The sequence below is a fragment of the Lissotriton helveticus genome, chromosome 1_1, assembly GCF_964261635.1.
Source record: "Lissotriton helveticus chromosome 1_1, aLisHel1.1, whole genome shotgun sequence".
In the NCBI taxonomy this organism is placed as follows: Eukaryota; Metazoa; Chordata; class Amphibia; order Caudata; family Salamandridae; genus Lissotriton; species Lissotriton helveticus.
This window is the reverse complement of record NC_136057.1, coordinates 1,518,143,428-1,518,165,597: the sequence shown is the minus strand read 5'-3', so window position 1 is coordinate 1,518,165,597 and position 22,170 is coordinate 1,518,143,428. Positions and strand designations below refer to the sequence as shown.

The 22,170-nt window shown below is 43.8% G+C and overlaps 1 protein-coding gene across 6 annotated transcripts in view; it reads right to left on the bottom strand.

Moving 5' to 3' along the window:
- The window catches only part of PDE4DIP (phosphodiesterase 4D interacting protein), a 1,524,691-nt gene that overhangs the window by 345,650 nt on the left and 1,156,871 nt on the right, over positions 1-22,170 (bottom strand). For all 6 annotated transcript variants that reach the window (XM_078686955.1, XM_078686929.1, XM_078686947.1 and 3 more), the window contains one exon: positions 6,999-7,249. In XM_078686955.1, the coding sequence (XP_078543081.1) occupies positions 6,999-7,249 (251 nt within the window). The remainder of the gene's footprint in view (positions 1-6,998; positions 7,250-22,170) is intronic.

Here is a 22,170-nt window from a genome sequence, read left to right as displayed (position 1 = left end):
ATATAGTTTTATCAGTAAAAATGTACATCTGTGCATATTTAGTGGCCACTTTAAGAGAAAATGTGCTGTTTGTAGGTGACTGTATGCTACCGCATGATGCAGTAGTAATACATTTACGGCAGTGTTCTCCAAAATGCACCACCACCTACATACTACACACTTACGACTCTCCTGCTGAAACCATGTGTTATACTTCGTGTGGCTCTTGGACTTTTCACAATCCTTATGGCTTCAGTAATGGAGGAGATTGATATCAGCAGCCCACCCTGAAAATTGTTCCATCACCACTGGCGCAAATGTTCTGAACTATCAGCCAGATTCATGAAGCCAAAATCGGCTCGCAAAGGGCCAAATTCTGAGAATCTGGCCCTTTGCGAGCGCTTTTTTTGCATTTGGGTTTCATCAGCCCAAATGCAAAAATCGCAAATTTTGAAATCGCTAAATTGCGAAGAATTGCATTTAAGGAATCTCAATTTGAGATTCCTTAAATGCAATTCATGAACCATTTTAGAATTGCGAATTCGCAATCTGGGGCCGCTATTTACCGCGAAGTCTGACTTCGTGGTAAATAGCGAAAACTTAGAAAAATGCACTTTAGTGCATTTTTCTAAGTTGTATGTTACACACACACACATGTCCTTTGGACATGTGTGTGCGCAACACCAGTGTAAATTACCATTTAGGGGGTGCTACAGGGTGTCCTTTGGACACCCTGGCACCCTTGAAATCGCTTCCTTATTTGCAATTAGCGAATCGCAAATGAAGCAGTAGAAATCGCAAAAAATATTGCGATTTCTACATGAATCCCGTTTTGCGAGTCTTTATTAGCGATTCCTTAATAATCGCTATTAAGAACTCGCAAAACATGACAATGATGAATCTGGGGGTTAGTACCTAAGTCCATTTTTAAAACAAACCCTTGCAAGTATTCCCAAGCAGGGTTTAACTGTAAACAAAACACATGGCCTTGTGTGGGCCTTTTGGAAAGCATGAAGCTTTTTACAGTCCAAAAGATTAAATCACCAGGCTTGTCAAGATGGTCAACATGTAAAATGAGAGGGCCACAGCCACTATCACCAAAGTAAATACTCAATAAAGTAAACCTGTTGCCTTAACATCAACATAAACATGATCAGATTGTCTCTGCCTAGATAGGCCCATCAAACAATGTAAATTTACCCAAAGTATATGTTTTCTTGAACATTAATTCTCCTTCCAGGGATACTGAGCATTTCATTTTCTGTGACTGTGCCTAAACAGGGACGAGTAAAAAAAAACCATTCTAATGCATTTGCCACAGAGTTGACCATTTAAAAGTCAAAATATAAAGCCTCTTGCTATAGCAATTGTCAGAGACTCCACAATGTAAAACCACTCCTTACTGCATTTGTCAGAGAATTCACAATATAAAACATATTTTATGATTTTTTAGCAAGCAGTTTAATATTAATGCCTATCCTATAAGATCGAGTTTACAATGTGAAACCTCTTCCTACTCTATTGGTCGTATGTTTACACTGTGCAAAACCTCTTGTTGTGTTATGTTAACTTGTGTGTATTTGTAAAGCACACTATCACCTGTTGGGATATCCAGGCGCTGAGCAGGTGTGTGTTCCTTGCCCTACCTAAGGTTGTCTGGCTAATCGAAAAGCCAGGTCTTCAGCCTCTTGCGAGATTCAAGAAGAGAGGAGGAGGCTCTGATGTGAAGTGGGAGGCAATTTCGTGCTTTAGGAGCGATGTAAGAGAACCCCCTTCCTCCTGATCTAGTTCTGCATATGGTTGGATGTGTGCAAGTAGGGGTCCTGTAGAGCGGAGTTGTGTGGGTAGTTGGTGGAAGGAGATGTAACTGTTCAGGTAGGTGGGACCTGCGTCGTGTCGTGCCTTGAGTGTGTATGGAAAGGAGTTTGAATTAAGTGTGTTTGCGTAGCCAGAGCAGTTCTCTGAGGTGTGGTGTGATGTGATTTTTACATGGAAGGTTGAGGATGAGCCTGGCTTACGAATTCTGGAAGGTTTTTAGTCTTCTATCAGATGCTATCGACTGTATCTGACCTGGAACCTGTGTAAAAATGTCCGTATCAGTTATGAGCTATGGAACTATTCGTTAAGTGGCCTAACACAGCTAATTTTCAATTATATACAAGAAGAGACAAAGATAAACTTGTGGATCACATCACAGTCCCTCTCCTACAATTTCAATCAGCTCTTTTTTTGGCAATCACATAAGCCATGGTAGACAGCTGTGCTTTCAAGCCAGATCCTAAAAAATAATTACATTCCAAAAATAGGAATTGTCAGAGGGAATAACCAATACACTTGCCTACTATGGTGCTCTGTGAGTATCCATGTTAGAAAAATGTGTCTTCTGGCTTTAACACAGTGTAATAAGAATCAACTCATAAAGTCCTCTGCATTTAAACATGGGCCATTTTTCATAGCCTTTCATAATAAACAAATCGTATATATAGCATCTGACATAACTTTCCCCAATGAACCAATCAGGCCCACAGCCTTAATCATTGTCTTGTCACCATAACCAACTCAGGCCTATTCTATTGAATTTGGTCTCCATGGTTTTGACTAAATGTGCAATGGCATCCCTGTCTCCACTATTCAAATGTTCTTTTAGTCTGTTTTGATCCCCTCGGCCAATTTCCTGATGTCTGTAAGAGTACTGTGAAGCCAAATGCTCTTAAACAGGCAATAAACGCTGAAGCAGTAATGTAAAAGTCAGATATGGTGTTTAGGAGATCACACAGCTGTAATAAGGCGGTTCCCTAGCAGCAAACACAGATATAGAGCCTAACAGTGCTGCTCACCAAATATGTTACCAGCCTCAGGTCCCCATAATGCTAACCCATAGTGCAGGCATCTCGCAGATGGCGAAAGGAATCCGTACATAACATAGGTGCACAGTACTGCTTCAGCCCTCCCGCACAGAGACTCAGAGCACTTTGTATTATGTACTGCTTCTGAAAACTCCTGTCCTTTTTGAATTTGCCGATTGCAGATGAGAATGTCGAAGTATGTGTCAGTGTAGGGAGAAAGTTATCTGTTATGTAAAAGGAACAGTAAGTCTATTAGGTAAGTCATTCCAGTGCATGTATTACAATAGTTCTGTAGTCAGCCAGTTAGACAGGTCCAGACCCCTGCTCACTGCATTCAGTGGGCTGGAGAAGCGATAATATCATGATTTAGAATCATTGTTGATCATATGTAATCTGTGTGTTCATGTTACGATAAATACATATAAAGTAGACACACTTTTTATAAACGAAGTATAATAGTTTAACCTATAGTATATTCATGCTGAACTAATTAACTCATTTTTAACATTGTCCTAATCGTGAGTGGAACTCAGTTGCTCAAAACCTTTCATTGCTAATCATATTAGTGATTTTGAAATGTGCTTTTGCGTTTTCCTTCTTGTTACATGAGCAAGATAACTTGTTTGTTTGAGACGAGCTCACTGTTTGCTTTTGGAAAAGTTAGAACAGATAGATTTAATTGGATGTTTGTTGTGATTTACAGCGTGCGGGGGATGGGAAAGTGCTGCTGTTCTATGAAATCTGGCTGATGATATATCCAAGGTCGTGCAGCTGTGTACACTTTTGTTCATTGACGGGAACAAGGGGGTTTACCTGCTCGAAGGAGATGGCACAACCTGAATGATCCCATATCAGAGGAGCTACCGGGAAGACATTTTGGAATAATGTTATGCATTTAATTGTGTCTTAGAATAGTTTCTAGGAGATCCTGTCCTGACTTTTCTGATGGAAGACCTTTCCATAAATCTGCTGAGATTCCATATTCCCAGTTCTTGAGTTCGACTCCTGAACTCTTGGGCCTTGTTTTTACCCTGAACCTTTACTTGATTCACTTAAGACTGTGACCTTCTGCTCAGGATTTCCCCTGGTCATTCTTAGATGCTATATTTAGTTTAGGAAAGTTCCTTTATGGAACTGATAGATTCTCTGCTTTGCCTCTCATAATCTTTAAATGATTTATGTTACTTTCTTCTTGATCTTATTCTGCAGAATTGATTCACTTTATGGAATTTTTTGCTCATGTTTTGGGCATGCGCATTGCTCGTCCAAAAGTGGTCTACAATCTCTTCTCACCTCATGCAACTAACTCTTAACACCTGGGATTACTGTGTTTTGGGCAGCTTCCCACACCCTTCAAGGTGACAAGTTAATGCACGCTTTCAGGACCTCGCCATACTCATAGCATGATGAGCTGCAGCACGTCACTGGCGGGCTGCTTAACCTCTGAGCGCGGTGCCATTGAGACGCTTGGCCTAGGCCTGAGGCCGAGAATGCTGCTCTTTGCAGGGGGAGGCTAGGGACCCATCAATATCATATCTCAATGGAGTGGGGTGCCCTTCTATTGCAGGAAACAATGACCCCAAACTCATCCCAAACCTCGCACTTCCCCTTCTCGACATCACAATAGGCATTTGGGAACCCTGATGGTACCCCTCCCGCAACCTCCGCTCCAAACCCAGACTCTGGGTGACCAGTGGTCCTCACCTTGCGCACCCTGCACACGCTATGCCCCATCCTCTACGCACAAGGCCTTGCCAAGTTATTGCCTTTTACACAGGGAAACCTTCCCCCTTTTGTTTTTCCTTCTCCATCCTCCCTCTCTATGCCAACACAGTCGCCTAATCTTCCCAGCCTACTCCCACCTGATTCCTCCTCCCTCGCCTCATGACTGGGCCTTCGTGGATCGCCCCACTAACACCTGGTCTCACGCTATGCCCCAACAACCCCCCACCCCGTCTTGAACAAAAGAAGTTAAAAAAAAAGAAAAAAAAATATGATTTATTTTTGCTTAATTTGATAAATGATTTATAAATGATAAAAGCTTGTAACTATGACTAATTTGCTAATATACCTTCATGGTTTGAAAACCATCCTCTCTTTCAATTTTGTAGAGCCAAATATGTTTCACTGTAATGTGACTTGTTCTATCGATATTAGCTCCCAGAATACACTTTCATCTGACATCTACAGGTCTATACAACCAGTGGCGCAATCTGTTTGACGACTACACCAGAGCCCGAAAGCATAGACAACAACTGTGCTGAATCAGGGCCATACGCAAGGTCCCCCAACAACAGCAGGCAGCTAACGTTAATGCACTGTCCGGGGCAGGCCCGTCCTCCACATGCCAGACATATAGTTAAATGGTGCAGTGCAATCAAGATTGGAAGATTCATGCTCCCTTAAAACGGATGAGTAGGTATACCTAATTTCTCTGGTGCTTACACAGCACCGGTCCTTTATCGGTCGTCCATTGCACTTAGATGGCTGCTTCAGCCCACACAAAGCACACTGGATATTTGTCCGGGCTAATCGGTCACTTCCATGTATAGGATCTTCGCAGATATTTCATCTGACCCAAAGAGCGCCATATAAGTGTTGCAGTTCGAGTACCATCACCCCTTCCCCTCACCTCCCAATTGTGGACACCTTGGGTTTACATTTTTACATTCAAATAAGATTGAAATGTATGTACATATCCAGTTCCATTTCTTTCCTCCACCTCGCTCAAAGAAAAATGTAAAGTAATGGGATAAAAATATTTTGATAATAATATATGGTTTTATAAAATGTAATATTATAAAACCATAATACATGCATATGCTCTGTATGTATGGCCACCCCATATTCACTATTTGAAAGAAGAAGCACATGAAAGTAAGGTTTTAACTAATGCTTTATAGACGCATATTAGAAACACAAAACTATACTAAAATGTCCTGAATATAGAGTTACAGAAGTAGGACACAAACTTGAAAAGACAAACATTTATGGATTCACGTGGCCTGGTTCCGCAGTATCAGTGCGCCTATCCTCCAACCTGCAGTTATGGTATGTGTTCTTAAAAAAAACGTTATTTACATACCAATCAATCCCAGCAGAAATCTCCCACCACCCTCCCCCTCCATTGGGTGTCACCAAAGATACCTTCCTCTTACTGGGCCATATGTATCAACATTCCGTTTTGCGATTCCTAAATAGCAATTTTTAAGGAATCGCTATTTAGAAATCGCAAAATGGTATGTATGTAGAAATTAGCTTCATTTTAGTGATTTCTTAAAATTCCTTAATTGCGATTAGCAAATTGCTAATCGCAATTAAGGAATAATTTCCCATTCATTTCTATGGGCCAGGAGGCCCATAGGAATGAAGGGGAAATTTGCGATTCGCAATTTGCTAATCGCAAATTGTGAATATTTTCAAGGGTGCAGGGGTGTCCAAAGGACACGCTGTTGCACCCCTGAAATCGGCATGGGTGCACATGTGGCGCACATACATGCCCTAGGGGCATGTATGTGCGTCACATGGCACTTAGAAAAAAGGAAAAATATGCATTTTGAAAGGAATTCGCAACTTACCACCAACTATAAGTTGGTGGTAAATTGCGATTCCTTAAGGCCAATTTGCTATTTATTTTGGCTTCTTACATTGCATTTAAGGAATCGCAAAATTTGCGATTCCTCAAATGCAATCGCAAGATAAGGAATCGCATATTTTGCGATTCCTTATTTTTACAGCAGATTTCCTTCATACATACCAATCGTCCAAATTGCATTCGCAAACGCCGAAATTCGCAGAATTTCGGCGTTTGCGAATTCAATTTGGCTTGATACATATGGCCCACTGTTACTTAATTTGACTAATTTCTAATTTTCTAGGAACGTATCTGACGCCTTTGTGGTGGGATCCCAACTATAAGAAATACTGTTAAGCAGTAAGCACTTAAATAAATAAGTAGGTAACTAAAGCCCGGAGTGGGGGGTGGGAAGTAAAATAATTGTAAAACCTTTATAAATATGATTCCTTCTGTGAAACATGCTGGGAACTGAACAAGGCACCCCAGTACAGTTGCCTAGATTCATTAGGTCGATTCCACAAATGGCTACCAATAGCATTTGAAATGAAGTGTTCTGTGGAAATATAGTTCCTCTCTGCCATTATCTATGTTCTTACCTGAAGTGCCACAGGACTGGGCCTTCGGTCCGGACTCTTGGTATTGGCGGTATTCACTGGCAGCATCAGTGTCGGAGCAGGCCTCGAAGTCCCCATTGGTGGAGACTTGGTCATCCGACACAAAGGATGTTCTGTCAGATGGGTCTGACTCTGAAACTGCACAGCTGCTGGAGGGAGTCAATGACTGCCCTTGGAGTTTGGACTGCAGCCCTTCGATCATCGTATCCTTCTGACAGAGCTCGTTGCTTAATCTGTAAAAAAGGGCATATTGTTAGTTTCATTGTGTGAGTGGAATAACTGGTGTGTTAAGGAATACACTCTCACAATCTAAGATCTTTAAAAAAAGCATATAGAATGTAACCTTCTTCTACAGAGCACAGCGAGTACATGATCAGATAAACATAATAACTAAGTCAATAGTAATTGCATGTTTTAATTACGCAATTATTTGCCGAGTCCTTTTCCGGCTTAGGTAGGCTTTTTAAGAAGAAAGGAGAATAATTCAGTATTTTTGCAGTCTTACTTTAGACAGCTTCAGGTGTCTGTTGCTGACAGCATTGTATCCAATACTACACAGAGTGGACTTTAAGTCAGTCTCTTGCTCATGACCTGTCTATCTTAGCTCCCTGATCTTTGTTTTATACCTTTCCTCCTGTTCTTCTCTTTTTCCCAATCCTAGAGCACTTTTTTACCCTCACTTTTGATTGGATAAATTGTTCATTTCCATTGCTGACACATCAAACTATTTTTGTTGTTATCATTTCTCATTTAGCATTTAATCCGAGTGCATATCGCACTTTTTTCTCTGACTATTTTGCATATAGAGTGTGCTTTCTTTCGTTTCCAAGCTTCCCCAAACTCTCCTACCCTGTCTTACTCCTCCCACCTTTCTCCCAAGTATAGCAGTCTCTCTCTTCCCTCCTCCTCCTCCTCTCTTGCTGCTCCCCATGGCTCAAGAAAGATCTTGAGTAAGTATTACATGGATCTCCCCATAGATAAGGCCAAAGGTTTGATTGACTACTCTGCTGCACACCTGCGCAGGTTGGAAAACTTAGTGATAAACTTGTTATTGTCTCGAAACACTTTCCTGTGCTTCTTGTTGCCCTCTTTCCCAGTTCATTTTTAAGTTTCCCCACACAGCGCATGCACTGTACTTGCGAAATCGCTTGTATTTAAAGAAAACAATCCTAAAAGGGGCTTAGAACACGCCCATTACCTACCTCTGCTTACCATTGTCTGGCTCTCACAAGATACCTACATCACATTATTTACCATTTTCTGTCTCTCACATGGCTCCACGCGCTCTACTTACCATTGGCTGGCTCCCACGTGGCTTCTTGCTGGGCAACGCCTCGCCTTCGGCCTCTGTCATCCTGTCATGGAGCCTGGCCCCAGTACTGCTTTCAGTAGCCGGTCCGCTTACTCTTGCTGCAGCTGCATACTTCTGGTGGTACTTTTTTTTAAATTACTCTCATACCCCCTTCACTCCCAACTCCCTCTCGTGCATTTTATTTAGCGTTGAGATTCCTTCCGTGTGTAAAGATAAACCTATGTATTCTTTTGCAAAATGAGTGTCACAAACATGTCGGAGTGCTGCTAAAACAAAGTACACACGTGCATCATGCATGCACACATGTTTTACATAGTAAAGCACTTGAGCGTCGTTCGAAAAATGAAGCTTGTGCAGGAGCCAGTGTCCAGTAATAACAATAAGGCGCCATCAGACGTGATCTATATCAATTAGTAACTCTCGAATGACAATGCGACTTGGTGATTGAGCGCAAGCTCCCCCCCCCCCAGCCCCCCCCCCCCCCCCCACCCCTTCACTCCCAATTCTCCCTGTGCGTGCCTGCACCCTGGCTTTACATATTTAGGCAGTCATTGTGCTGATTGTTCTAGCAAAGTAAACAAGCTAAATCACTTTGAGGGGACATGAAAACACCCATGCCAGAGCCGGGGATCGGGAGTCACAGGTAACACCGCGCATCTCGAAAGAAATCCACAGGAGCAGTGCTCGCTCTCTTTGGCTCCACCTCCATTCATGTGTATGGCTGTATGCAAATAGTTAAGGACGTTACTAACGTCAGTGAAGCAGATCTAACAATTTTCTTCTCTCTCTTTCCTTCTGAGGCTGCTCCCACATTATCACATGCTCGTCAGTCCTCAGCCGACAGCCCAGACCCCTTAGCGCAGCCAGCAACAGTCACGGAAATCAATTCATGGCAAAGTAAAAGGACTTTCCATGAGGAATCTAGAGAGTTGCTCTCCATAAACGGGTTGTAATGAATCAATCAATTAAATAATCAGTAGATTTGTAGAGCACTACTTGCCACCCATGAGGTATCCAGGCGCTGGAAGGGTTTAGTTGATTGGCCGAATATCCAGGTCTTCAGGGACTTTCGGAACTCTGTAAGAGATAGGGAGGTCCATAGATGAAAGGATAGCTCGTTCCATGCTTACGTTGCTAGGTAGGAAAAAGAGCGACCTCTGCATCTGCTATGTCGGATGCGGGGTGAGGGCTAGAGAAAGGGATGCAGAGTGGAGGTGTAAATGTAAATGTAAATGTATAGGCATTTATATAGCGCACTACTTACCCGTAGGGTCCCAAGGCGCTTCGACCGCTGCGAAACCCTTCCTGGCTTCCCTGAGAGATGGTCCCTTAATGGGTATCTCCAGGGTGAGACCAGGCATCCCCGGCGGTCTGGTGGGGCCGTTAGTGAAGATGAGGCAAGCTAATGCCCAGAGTTGCCGAGTGTGATCGCTGATCAGAGTGGGCACCGAGGCGAGAGAATTATCGAGTCCACTGACCCTGGTCCAGAAACCTGCCGCGCCAGGAATCGAACCCTGGTCCCGGGCCGTCCTCTGCTCTCGGGTCTGCCGCCTCTAACCAGTGAGCCACACTACTTCACTAGGTGTCCGATGGGCTGATTGAAGATCAGGCAGTGGTTCAAGTAGGTGGATCCGCAGTTGCATGGGGCCTTGTATGCATGGGTCAGGAGCTTGAACTGGCACCATTTCTGTACAGGAAGCTAGTGGAGTTCCCTGGGTGTGGAGTGATGTGGGTTCTTCTATGGAGATCCAGGACAAGCCTGGTTGCAGTGTTCTGAAGTAGTAATCAGAGGTGAGCTGCAATGCAAGTGGAGTTGATCTGAGTCGTCATGGTTAGCTTGTTGTCCAGAATGATGCCTAGGTTCCGTGTTGAGCTTCAGGCAGTTGTCCTTTATCCAGTCGGCCAAGTCAGTCATATGGTTGTGAAAGTTGGTCTTGGTGGTGTCTTCAGAGAGGGAGAGTATGAGTTTTGTGGCATCAGATATGATATTGAGTTCATGGGTTTTGACGATGCTGGCCAGAACTGTCATAAAAGTGTTGAAGAAGGTGAGGCTGAGCAAGGGTCCTTGAGGTACTCCACAGATGATTTCCTTGGATTCTAAGGTGAAAGGGGGAAGGCAGACTTTTTGCGTTCTTCCAGTGAAGGAGGCAATCCATCTGAAAGTGGCTCTTTTAGAATGCCTATGTTGTGCAGCCTTGTGATGAGTGTGCGGTGAGAGACCATATCAAAGGCTGCCAAAGTGGTCTAGGAGGTCTAGGAGGATCAGAGCCACAGTCTCTCCTCGGTCCACTAGGGTTCAGATGTCATCGGTAGCTGGGGCTGGCTTGGTGCTGTGGTCGCTGACAAATCCAATTGGGAGAAGTAGGGTAGGAGGTTCAGTTCCAGATGTGAGGAGAGTTGTTGGTTGATACCTTTTTCTAATACTTTGGTCGGGAGCAGGGAAATCATCAGTAGTTGTTGAGTTTGCTGGGGTCTGTTGATGGTTTCCTTTGGTAGGGCATTGCCTTGTGCATGTTTCCAGTCCTTGGGAAAGATTGCCATGGCTATTGAGGTGTTGAACAAGGTGGGGAGTACATGGATGATTCTGACTTCGCTCAGATTGAAGATATGGTGAGGGCAGGGGTTGGTTGGGGCCCCTGAGTGGACCGAATTTAAGAAGGAGGCAGTATCCTGTGGGGTGAGCAGGCTCCATTCGGTTAGTCGGGTGTTTGTGGTGGTAGCGGGGTCATTGTGTTGCTTGAAGAAGTCGATTGCCCAGGACTGGGATTTGAAGTTTCTGTATATGTTAGCAATCGTGTCATGAAAGAAGTTTGCAAGGTTATCACAGAGTTCCTCTGAGGGGGTAATGTTTCTTGCAGCTAGGGGGTTGGAGAATTCCGTGACAATGTTTAAGAGTTCTTTGCTGTTATTGGAGCTTGATTTGATGCATAAGGCTATGGCTTTTTTCTTTGATTTTCTCAATCGTCTTGAAAGCGGTCTTATTGGTCGTGTCCTTGCTGGTGCTCATTCTTTCCAGTTATTTTCTGTGCCGTTTAGCAGTTCTGAAGTCTTCAGTGTACCACCTAGCCTGCTTTGTGGACCTTCTGTGGGTGTTGTTGATGAGGGGAGCAATGCTGTCAGCGCAGTTAGTGATCTAATTGCTGACATTTCTAACGTTCTGGTCTAGGGTGTTGGAAGAGATGGGGTGGGTGGCGTTGAGGGCGTTGTTCCAGGTGTCCTTTGAGACTTTGCTCCAGCTGCGGTGGGGGCCATTGGGCAGACTGGGGGTGAAGGTCTGTGAGCTGGTGATGGTGAAGTGGACAATAGAGTGGTCAGTCGAGGTGAGTTCTGTGGTGTGGCTGTGCCTCATGCGGTTGCAGGAGGTGATGAAGGAGTATAGCGTGTGGCCTGCAGTGTGCCTAAAGTCATGTGTGAGTTAGGTGAGTCTGATGTTGTTCAAACTGTTGAGGAGGTTGTTTGTGGTGCTGATATCATTGTGGTCATTGAGATGAAAGTTGAGGTCACCAAGGAAAATGTATTTGTTGGTGTCTATGGAGGAGAGTGATGAAGGTGGTTGTGAAGTTGCAGAAGGCTGGACGTGGTCCTGGAGGACCATAGATGAGGGTACCTCTGATGTTGGTTTTGCTTTCTATTTGGAGTCGGACATCACCCAAGCCCATGGCTTGGGTGATGGTATCATTTGTGGTGGTAGATTGGATGGATTCCTTGTGTATGATGGCATCTCCTCTGCCAGGTTTGTTGATGCACCCGCTGTGGATGCCCTTGTTTCCCTTGGTTATTGCAGTGGCAATGTCAGGCGCTGAAGTGGGGTTTAGCCAGTTGTCAGTGAGGAAGAGGACGTCGGGTGTGAGGGTGGAGATGAGGTGCCAAATCTGGGTGGTGTGTTGCATAGTAAGTGTGTGTTGAGAGGGGTGCATGCATATTGGTGTTTTTGTTGAGGTGGTGTCTGCGGTGTGTTCATGGTAGAGCTGGTGAGTGGACTGTTATATGTGCTGGCAGGTGAAGTGGCAGTGGGTGCGGGTGAAAAGTCCTACCTTGGAGGGTGGGTTGTCAGTGTTTGTCGTAGCATCCGGGGTTGAGAGAGTAGAGCTCAGCGATTGTGTATCTTCGGGGGGGGACGAGAGGGCCAGAGATTGTGGCACTGGGTGCAGTCCAGGCGCAGGCAGGCGTAGACCGACTTGCTTTTGGCACACCAATGGTGCGCCAGCAGCACATCCAGTACGCAGTCACACTGCGGTCTGCATTAAGTAGGTAATGGAGTGGGTGAGGCTTCTGTTGGCGCGAAGAATGGTGAGTGGAGAAATCTCAGGTGGGAAAACCCAGGCAGCGGCAGTGTCACTGGATGAGGCTAGAACAAGCAGGAATTGGAGGCCACGGGCAAGTTGCAGGCTAGGTGTCCAGGTACCTACCTGATTGTTGCACACAGAACCAACTAGAACACGAGTAAGTACCAGAAAGTATACTGTTCCGTCATAATATAATTTATTTAGAAAGTTTACTTTTCTTTAAGAACCATTAACAAAGCCAATAGGTTTCACTTCCACTACGAAAACTATTGGTTTTGTCATTTTTCTTTAGACATTTACACAGCAGTATGAGCTGCTGTATATCATGTCTTAAAGTTAAAAAGCACTATGATGCACTCAACACACGTATTTTAACTTTAAGACTTGCTGCACAGCAGCTCGCATATCTGTGTAAAATGTCAAAAAAATATTGGCAAAACCAATAGATTTTACTGAGGTGAAGCCTATTCGTTTGCCGATGCTTGTTCCCTCTCTTACCCCTTTACCTCCACCCCTCTCACACTCTATACTGACCACCGAAAATGCCTTTACCAATGCTGTCAGAGTTTAAGATACACTGCCATTGGAAAAGCCAACAGTGTGATACAACGTGACGTGAGGCAACACTAGAGACCATCTTCAAAGTAAGAAAACATGATTTTTATGCAATGTTGCAGCAATCTTGGAAGTATGAATGTATTATTATCTACACTTTGAAGATGGCCACTGCATTGCATTATGCCACATTGTGTCACACATCTTGAAAGTATAAGAAATACATGCTGCAGTTGACTTTGCCGGTGCAGGCCATTATAAAAGCCTCTAGCCTTTTCAAAGTCAATAGTGGTGACCACAAAGCATTGGCAAAGTCAAACCAATTGGCTTTTGCCAATGCTTGTTACGGCTGATTAGATATTGCTGTTGCAATATACCTCTTTGACCTTCGAACATAGGAACATAAACAAACTGGAGATACATGTATACTGCATGACAACCAATATAAATTTCTTTGAACACATGTATACTGCTAAAAAACACAAACTAATGCAAACTTCTCCAGATTATTTTTGACTGCATTTTGTGCTATTAAAACTACTGTTCTGTATGTTTACGATTAAGCGATGGATTACATGATATCAATTTCTTGTTTGTGCTTTTGCTTTCGGAAAAAAAGATAATTGAAAGCTAAAAAAGATTTATAATTTTGAAATGATTACATTATAATACATATCATATTAAAATGCATTATTTCAGTGACCCAAAAAATTGCAGATGTCTGTTTTTAATGAAACTGGTACATAAACTTTTAATGTAGTGTGGGTGGTGATTTGTTCTATTTTTTATTTTCATGTGCTTGCTGCAGCTGAAAATGGATCGGTTGGATTCCTTCCTTTATTTTTAAATTTTTTAAAGTTTGGGGAAATATTTTATTTTACAGCAATTAGTTGTGGAACAGGTTTTCAATGTTTTCCCACGATACCAAAGCTTAAAAAAGGTCATTATGGAGCAGGAGCAACCTGCCAAAAGGTCATTGTCATCCAACCCTGACCAAATGTTTTTTGGTACTGTTTTTAGGTCACAGCCTACCAGAGAGAGCAGCTGCCTGGTATACCAAAGACATCTTGAAGTGTTTCAGAAAGTTGACCTGGGAATGCATTTTGCCCGTTGATTGCCATTGGTATTGTGGTTTGTAACTCATATTTTCTTACTTTCCATTTGCTAGCTTAGGCTCTCCAGGTTCACTTTGTCCTCTCGATGGCAAAACATTCGTTGGTAGTGTCCCTTTGAGAGCTCCTTTTCTGTAAACAGGCATGTAAATCTGTTATTATATCATCACTTATGCTGCACACTCAAAGACAAGGGGTAAATTCAAGCAGTGTCTTCGAAGGAACATGGTGTTCACTTTGCTTTTTGCTGACTTCAAAGTGAGAGCATTTATACGAAACAGGAATGCAGATTGTGCCCTCCATGGAGGAGGGGTGTGACAGTTCTTTTAATGGTTTTCCCCTTAGATAAGAACTCATGGTCCTGGCCAAATCACTTTTATTCATCATCTGGTCTATTTATTCATGTTAATGATATTCTAGCCAGTCTCTGAGTTTGTTTTTGCAGCATTTTTTCATAAAAGATGGAGAATAAACACCTCTCTGTAACAAAGGAAGCTACCAGGGTCACAAAACAGAATTCAGTCAAACAATTTTCTGTATTAGTTGCGTATTTATCTTGTATTGATTTACATTTAGCAAAACACTGCTACCTAACAACAAACAATGTTGCTTTTAAATTGAGTTTCCTAAAATGTTTTACAGCGTTCCTCAATGTAATTCGAGGCACCTACAGAGGTTGTCCTCAAATCAATTGTTAATGGTACTAGTATACCATTGCTATTTCACAAACGAAGCCAGAACTGTGTGTAAGCTGAAGTTTCAGGGAAGCACAAATGTTCTCAAATGGTAGCAGTGCTTGTTTTAATGGCAGGCACTTTTGTGTCTGAAGCTTCAGCACTGTGAGCCGTAAAATGCAAATGCTGTAAGAGCTACGAGTGGCTGCCATTAGTCTAAAATCCAGACCATTCAGGCAGTAAAGTACCCGAATTTGTTGAGGAACTTCACTAGAGAAGTCTTTTAGACTCGAAAGGCAAGATGGCGTCCGACGGCTCGGATGAGTGAGAAGTGAGCTCCCGGTCTCCCCCTTTTCCTGGTCTGTGGGGGAAAATTTATAGGCAGAGCCACGGAGTTTGCAGATTAAGGATTCAGAAGTATTACAGACTCACCGGCGGTATTGAAAAGTGGCTCGTGTAGGCGTGCAGGCGTCTGAATCAAGGCTCTGTTTCCTGCGGCGCTCCATTGAAGGGCCCAACAGCGCTGCAGTACACGGATTTCTCAGAGGCGGCAAGCCCGGTGGTTGTGAGAAGCGGGGCCTTCCAGGTTCAGGTGTAGCGGAATGCCGCTGAAGTTGGCAAGATGAGGGAAGACCCGCGTTATGGTGGATGCGGCGTCTATGAACAGAGGTGCTGCTACCGGGCGCGGTATGCAGCGGGTGACTGCAGATGGAGTACAGTGCAGTATGGACACTGTTACAAGGAGGTGAGCAGGGAATGGACAATAAAAAGGTCCCCCAGAGATTCTTTGGTAAAAAGAAAAGGTCGGCCGCACACGCTTCTAAAGTGAGTGCTGGGAAAATGACAGAAGGAATACCAGGAAACTTGGGCAATGTCCTGGCTGATAATACATTTCAGGAGCAGGTGTTACCAGAAGTATATTCTAAAAACAATTCAGAAGCTGTATTGGAAAGTGGGGTTGAGGTTACGGAGACGGGGGCAGCAGCAGAATACAATCTGACTCTCGCAGATGCAAATGAGAGGGTGGAGGCAGAAGAGGCTGCGGAAAATGCTGCTGTCTTGAAATCTAAATCAGACGGAGACGGAGATGGAGTTTTGGACATAGTTGAGCACGGAGGAGCTTACGGAGGGCTTGCTAAAGAGAGTGACTCTGGAGAGACTTTTTTTTCAATGTCGGAACCCTCAAGCACTTCAGAGGAAGAAGGCATGTTGGGTATTAAATCGAGATCCTATGAGGGTTCGATACTGAGTACTGGCAACAAACAGAATAGCGTCAACCTGGATTATGGAAAAACTGACTTATTGACAATGCGTAAAAAAAAGAGTGCAATTGAGGAAAAGGGGCCGCAAATAGGTGATAGAGATAGTGTCCTGTGGGACTTCTCCTCTTCATTAGAGCTGTTATTGGAAGGAGAAACAGCGGTTGCTCATAGCAAGGAAAGAGACACTAGGGAAACATGATGAAGAAATTTCATTGGGATCGATTTATCAGAGTATCCTAGATCACAGGGTTTAGACTCGCGCAGAAAATTTGAAAACACACCCTGCTTGTTGGGAATTGCAGAATACTGTTCGGAGGATCGCAAAAACCTGCAATGAGTTCACAGAGAGAATGAATGATGCAGAGGCTGTGGATTTCGACATTTGAAGACAAGATGGTGGCCCAAAAAGCGACGATGGAAGCCATGAGCTCACATAAGGAGGATATGCAGCTAAAACTTGTTGATTTAGAGAACCGGTTACATCGTAAGAACTTGAGAATACTAGAGATTCCGGAAGGAATCAAGGGCCAGGACATTCCTAAATTTGTGGTGGAACTGTTTTCTGAGGCCCTCCCTGAACTTTCAAAGTGGGACTGGGCTAGTGAAGAACAAAGGGCACATAGGTTTCCATTTAATCAACAGACACCCAAAGTGGGACAGCCTGCCCCTGGGCCGAGGGCAATTTTGATCTGTTTGAATAAACTTCTAGCTCGGCAAGCTAGGCCAGATCAGAATAGGGTAGGGAAGGGCACACAATTTTTAATCAGGCCTGACTTTTGCCAACACACGATGGAAAGTAGGTGGCAACTACGTCAATTAATCTCTCCATTCCAAGACAAGGGGGCTCAAGCCTTTTTGTTGACTCCAGCTACGTTGAAAATAATAAGCAAGGGTCAAACACAGTTTTTCACATCAGGGCGGCAGGCTAAGGAATACCTCCTGTCAATTTAGGTCCACTTAAGTATAGCTGTCCATAGGGTACCCATAGGTGGGAATAGGTTAACTCCCTTAAATTGAAGGGTATGATGATGGATAGGTTAATTAAATCATGGTTTTGGCATTTTATTAGAGTGATTATCCCTATTGGCCTTTCGAGGGTGATACAAGGGAAAACATAGCTGAAGGACCAGCTAGATCTTCAATAATGTATGTCATTTTCTTTTTTCTGATTATGGCTGATCTTTTGCACAAAGAAGGAAATAATTTTGGTTGAAGGGGGGGGATACGGGGTAGAAAGCAAGCTCCCCATCGCAAGGGCCATGGGCCCCAGTGCCCATTGTTTTTGGGAAGGGGTAAGGATGGGTTGGGTGTCACTTGGTGGGGGTTCTGGGGGTGTGGGGTCTTCCGGGAAGGGATAGAAGGAGTGGGGAGAGGTTACTAAAAAACATCAATTCATAGCAAGGGCAATATGGCTAATATGATCATTATACAGTTTGTTGAAGAAACTATATGCACGTGGCATCTTTGGAGTGCAAGACATGGTGGGTAAAATGACAACTAGTGGGGTACGTATCTGCTCGTTTAACGTCTGTGGTCTGAATAATATTAGTAAAAGGCAACGGGTAGCGGCTGATTTACGATTGGTGAAACCTGATATCCTGTGTATACAGGAGACACATATACCCCGGAGCAAACGCATACTATTAGAAGAGTTTGGATTTACACTGATTGTGGCAACCCGACAGTCCACTACTAACAGGGGTGTGGTGATTTTGGCCCGACAAGGAATTTGTGGGACTGGAAGGAAACTGGTTGACAAAGTTGGTAGGTGGGTTATTGTTATTGGGTTATTGCTGAGTGTTTAGTAGGGGGTACTAAGGTGGTAATTTGCACAGTACTCGGATAAAATTTTGATGAAGCAGCAATATTAGAGGCTTTAAAGGTAGAGTTGGCCCTGTGGGACACCCCGTTGTTACTCTGTGGGGATTTTAACATCCATGTAGAAGGGCAGATGTGGGATGTTAATAAAGATAAATATATGGGTCGGAAACCCAGGGTCTTTGGAGCATTATGGCAGCTCATAAGGGATCACAGATTGGTAGACGTGTGGACAGCCCTAAATCATCCGGATCCTGGGTTTACTTTTTATTCATATCCTCACCACAAATTAGTCAGGCTTGACTTTGTCTTTATGTCTAGACTACTAATTGTGGGGGCGCAAATGCAGGTCTGGCCCAGGATTACAGCGGACCATGGCCCATTATTATTGAATGTCTACAGTATTAGTCAAGTGAAGGTGGGTAGGACATTTACTTTCAATAGGAAACTCCTATTGGATAGCCTGTTCATTGATCCTATGAAAATTTGGGCTTCACTATTTTTGGATGTCAATAGAGAATCCACCTCTAGTGCCATGGTACGGGATGCTCTGAAGGCAGGGTTTCGAGGAGAAACGCATAGCTATGGATTGGCCGAGCAGAAGCAACAACAGAGCTTGATACAGGGATTCCTGGGAAATCTAAGGAAAGCGGAGCAGGAACTCATACAGGTGATAAGGAAGGAAGAAGAAGTTAAGGAAATACAAACCAAGATTGCGTGCTGTAAAGCTAAAATTAACAGGTTATGGAGCAAGGAAATCGCTAGTCAGTATAAGGTGTACAAACAGCAAAGGTACAAATATGGTGAAGCCACAGGGAGATGCTTGGCACAGAGGTTACGAGCAAAACAATCTTCACAGAAAATAGCGGCATTGGTTGATCCAGCTAGGAACACAGTAGAAACTATGGAGGGCATTTTGGGAGTATTTCATGCTTTTTACAAAGAGCTGTACACACAGAATAAGTTTCATTACCAAGACATAGAGATATTTTTTCAACAATTGGACCTAGTGGGCTTAAGACAAGAAGAACAGGTACTACGCGATGCCCCGATAACTATGAAGGAGCTTGAGGAGGCAATAGGGTCACTGGCTAGTGGGAAAGCAGCAGGACCAGACAAGCTGCCACTCGAGGTTTATCGAACGCTCTTTCAAGTACTTAAGGAAGACATGCTGGTTAAATTCCAAGAGGCGAGGTCTGGGACTCCGCCACCATCATGAGATGGGACTAATATAGTGTTTTTTAAAAAGAAAGACAAGCTCTCAAATTTGCAATGGTCGTATAGACCAAATGTCGATGGCAACGTATAAGCAAAAATCCTAGCAACAAGGTTGGCGGGAGTGATTACGCCCTTGGTATCTACTTATCAGCATGGATTTATACATGCAGGAGCACAATCAACCATATCAATAGAGTACTCACTTTGATAGATTATGCTAACATACAACACAGCAGGTTAGGTTTGATCTTTCTCGACACTGAAAAAGCGTTTGACTGTGTCTCCTGGCGATTTTTATGGGCTGTCATGCATAAGATAGGGTCTGGTCCAAGCTATATTAGGGCTATATTAGCTAGGATTTGTGTAATGGGCAGAGAATCAGAGCCTGTGTCTATCAACAGGGGGACAAGACAGGGGGGTCCCTGCTCCCCATTGATATTTGCCATGTATATTAACCTGTTCCTGGTAATGTTGGAAAAGAGCGATAGGATCCCCTCTATGACTTGCGGGCAATACCAGGTGCGGGTTTCAGCCTATGCGGATGACATCGCAGTGGCAACCTCAACCTAGAGCAAGCAGTTGTAGAGATAGAAAGCTTGGCTTACTCATTTGGGGGGGGGGGTTCAGTGTATAAATTAAATCCAACAAACACTCAGATTGTGTGCACAAAAGCAGCCTTGCTTGGGTGACTGATGAAGCTTTGTATTTAGGTATTAAAATTAGGATGTAATTGCAGGACTTAATAGAGGTTAATTGGGGAGGCATAGTTTCTGGGATCCAACAACAACTGGATTGGCTGGAGTGCTTGAATCTCTCGTTGGTAGGGGGCTGCAATGTGCTAAAGATGAGTATCCTTCCCAAAGTTATGTACTATTTTAGGGCGGGACCATTAGAGCTGACTTGAACACAACTACAGAAATTACAATCCATAGGTGATAGGTTCTTATGGGGGCAAAGGAAAGTTTGCCGGGCCTCCAAGTTCATGATGTTACCACGTGATCGCGGGAATGGGCCGTGTCCAATATCACATTTTATTATTTTGTGTGTCTTCTTCAAAATATGCGGATATTGTTAACGGGGGAGGAAGTGGCTCTGGCAGAAACACCATCAATATATCAGATGTTGTTGGGGTCAAATGCTAGAAACTCTCTATTTAAGTTCTCGGAGACAAGCTACTTTAAAAAAAACACATTTTAAGGTAGTGCTGGCAGCACATAAGGTTTGGAAATCAATTCGTAAGATGTTAGCCATTTTGTGGATATGTTTTTATACTCCTATAAATTCTACGTTTGCACTACCTGCCATATTTTGGGATTTAAGGATGGAGAGATGGAAGGCTAATGGGATAAAGCAATTAGGAGGCTTATTTGAGGGTGGAGCACTTGCTTCATTCTCAGACTTAGCTGACAGATACAGTCTGTAAAAAAATTATTTATTTCAGTACTTGCAAATTTATTGAAACATCATATCAGAACGCTTACTGAATAGGAGTTTAATATTTCAGCAATTCACAGGTGAAAGGACACAAACCGATATCCAGACTCCACAATGCCATGACTGACAACAAAAAGGTTGTCCAGTTACCTCAGCAGAAGGGTTTCAAAAGTGATAAGGCGTTGTTTAATTCATTTTCCTTTTAAATTAAAATGTTTTTGCTACTGGTTTTCAAAGCGTCTCATTTGGATTTAGCAGCAAACAAAATAGTTGCTTTCTAATGAGACAGGTAACTTTATTTGTGTCACGAAATTGCATTGTGATGGAAGAATTATTCCATTTGTCTGATTCGGCATCTTACTATGATTTATTTCAGCTTTTTTTTACTCTTTTTTAAACCATACCTCTGACATGCATTTTAAGCGAAGATATGCTGTTACTCTAACTTATGTGGTTTAACAGAAACTTTGCCACGGGAGGTGGCTATGACACTGCGATCACAATGCATCTGGGAGTGGGAAGCGCATCAGGAACTGCATTCTTTAGAATGACAGCTTGGAGGGTGAGTCTGGGGGTGAAAGTAGACGAATGGGGAGGGCAGAGCAAGAAGCAACTGCTACCAGTCTGGCCATTCAATAACGGTCCAGTGTGGAGCTCTGTAGAAGATCTGTGAGTGCTTTACTGGGTGGTCTGAAGGCTGTCTGGAAGCCTGGAGGTGGGGAATAGAAGCTTGTGGGGTTTGTGTGAGGAGGGTAAGGGCCCCAGCTGGCTCTGTGCAGGGGGATCTGTGCGCTGAAGGGATTTATGTGGTGGGTCTGCGAGGATGTGGCACCACCAGGGCCATCCATTTCTGTCAGGGCCTGGAGAGATTTTAACCATTGTGGAGGATTGTCGTCCTGTAGAGTCTCTAAACTGTTCCCAGTGGATGAAGGGATACCTGAGATGATGGAGGGATCCACCCAACTGCGGGGGTTGTCCCAATTCAGGCTGTTGATGATTGTAGTGTTGGACGTAGGTGCACTGTGGTTGGTTTTGGAGGGGAAGGGCGCATTAGGCTGTCCACCAAAGTTGATGTTAATGTTCGGTAGTAGTGCCCTGAGCCCGTCCTGCCAATCCTTCATATATAAACCCTCTATAGAATTGCTGTGGTCTGCTATAGGAATCCCTCTCTCAGGCCTGTGTTGTTCTGTTGCGCGAGGTTTAAGTCCAAGAAATTGCTATTTGAGGTTGGATTTGCTGTGTGCTTCAAGTGCATGATGCTATTATGGGGTAAAGCCATCCAAGGATAGCGGGCTGCCTGGCCTGGAAAGCTGAACGAGTTGTAACCCGCCCTGTGCTGAAACTGTGGGAACCGCTATGGCAAAATAGAAAACGTGCCGCTGAGGGAGTTGGTGGGTGCAGTGGGATGCAGTTAGCTGGAGCCAAGGCCTTTGGGAGTTGTGTGTGGAGAGGGGTTCTGCAGAGATGTGGGCGAGAGAGAGGG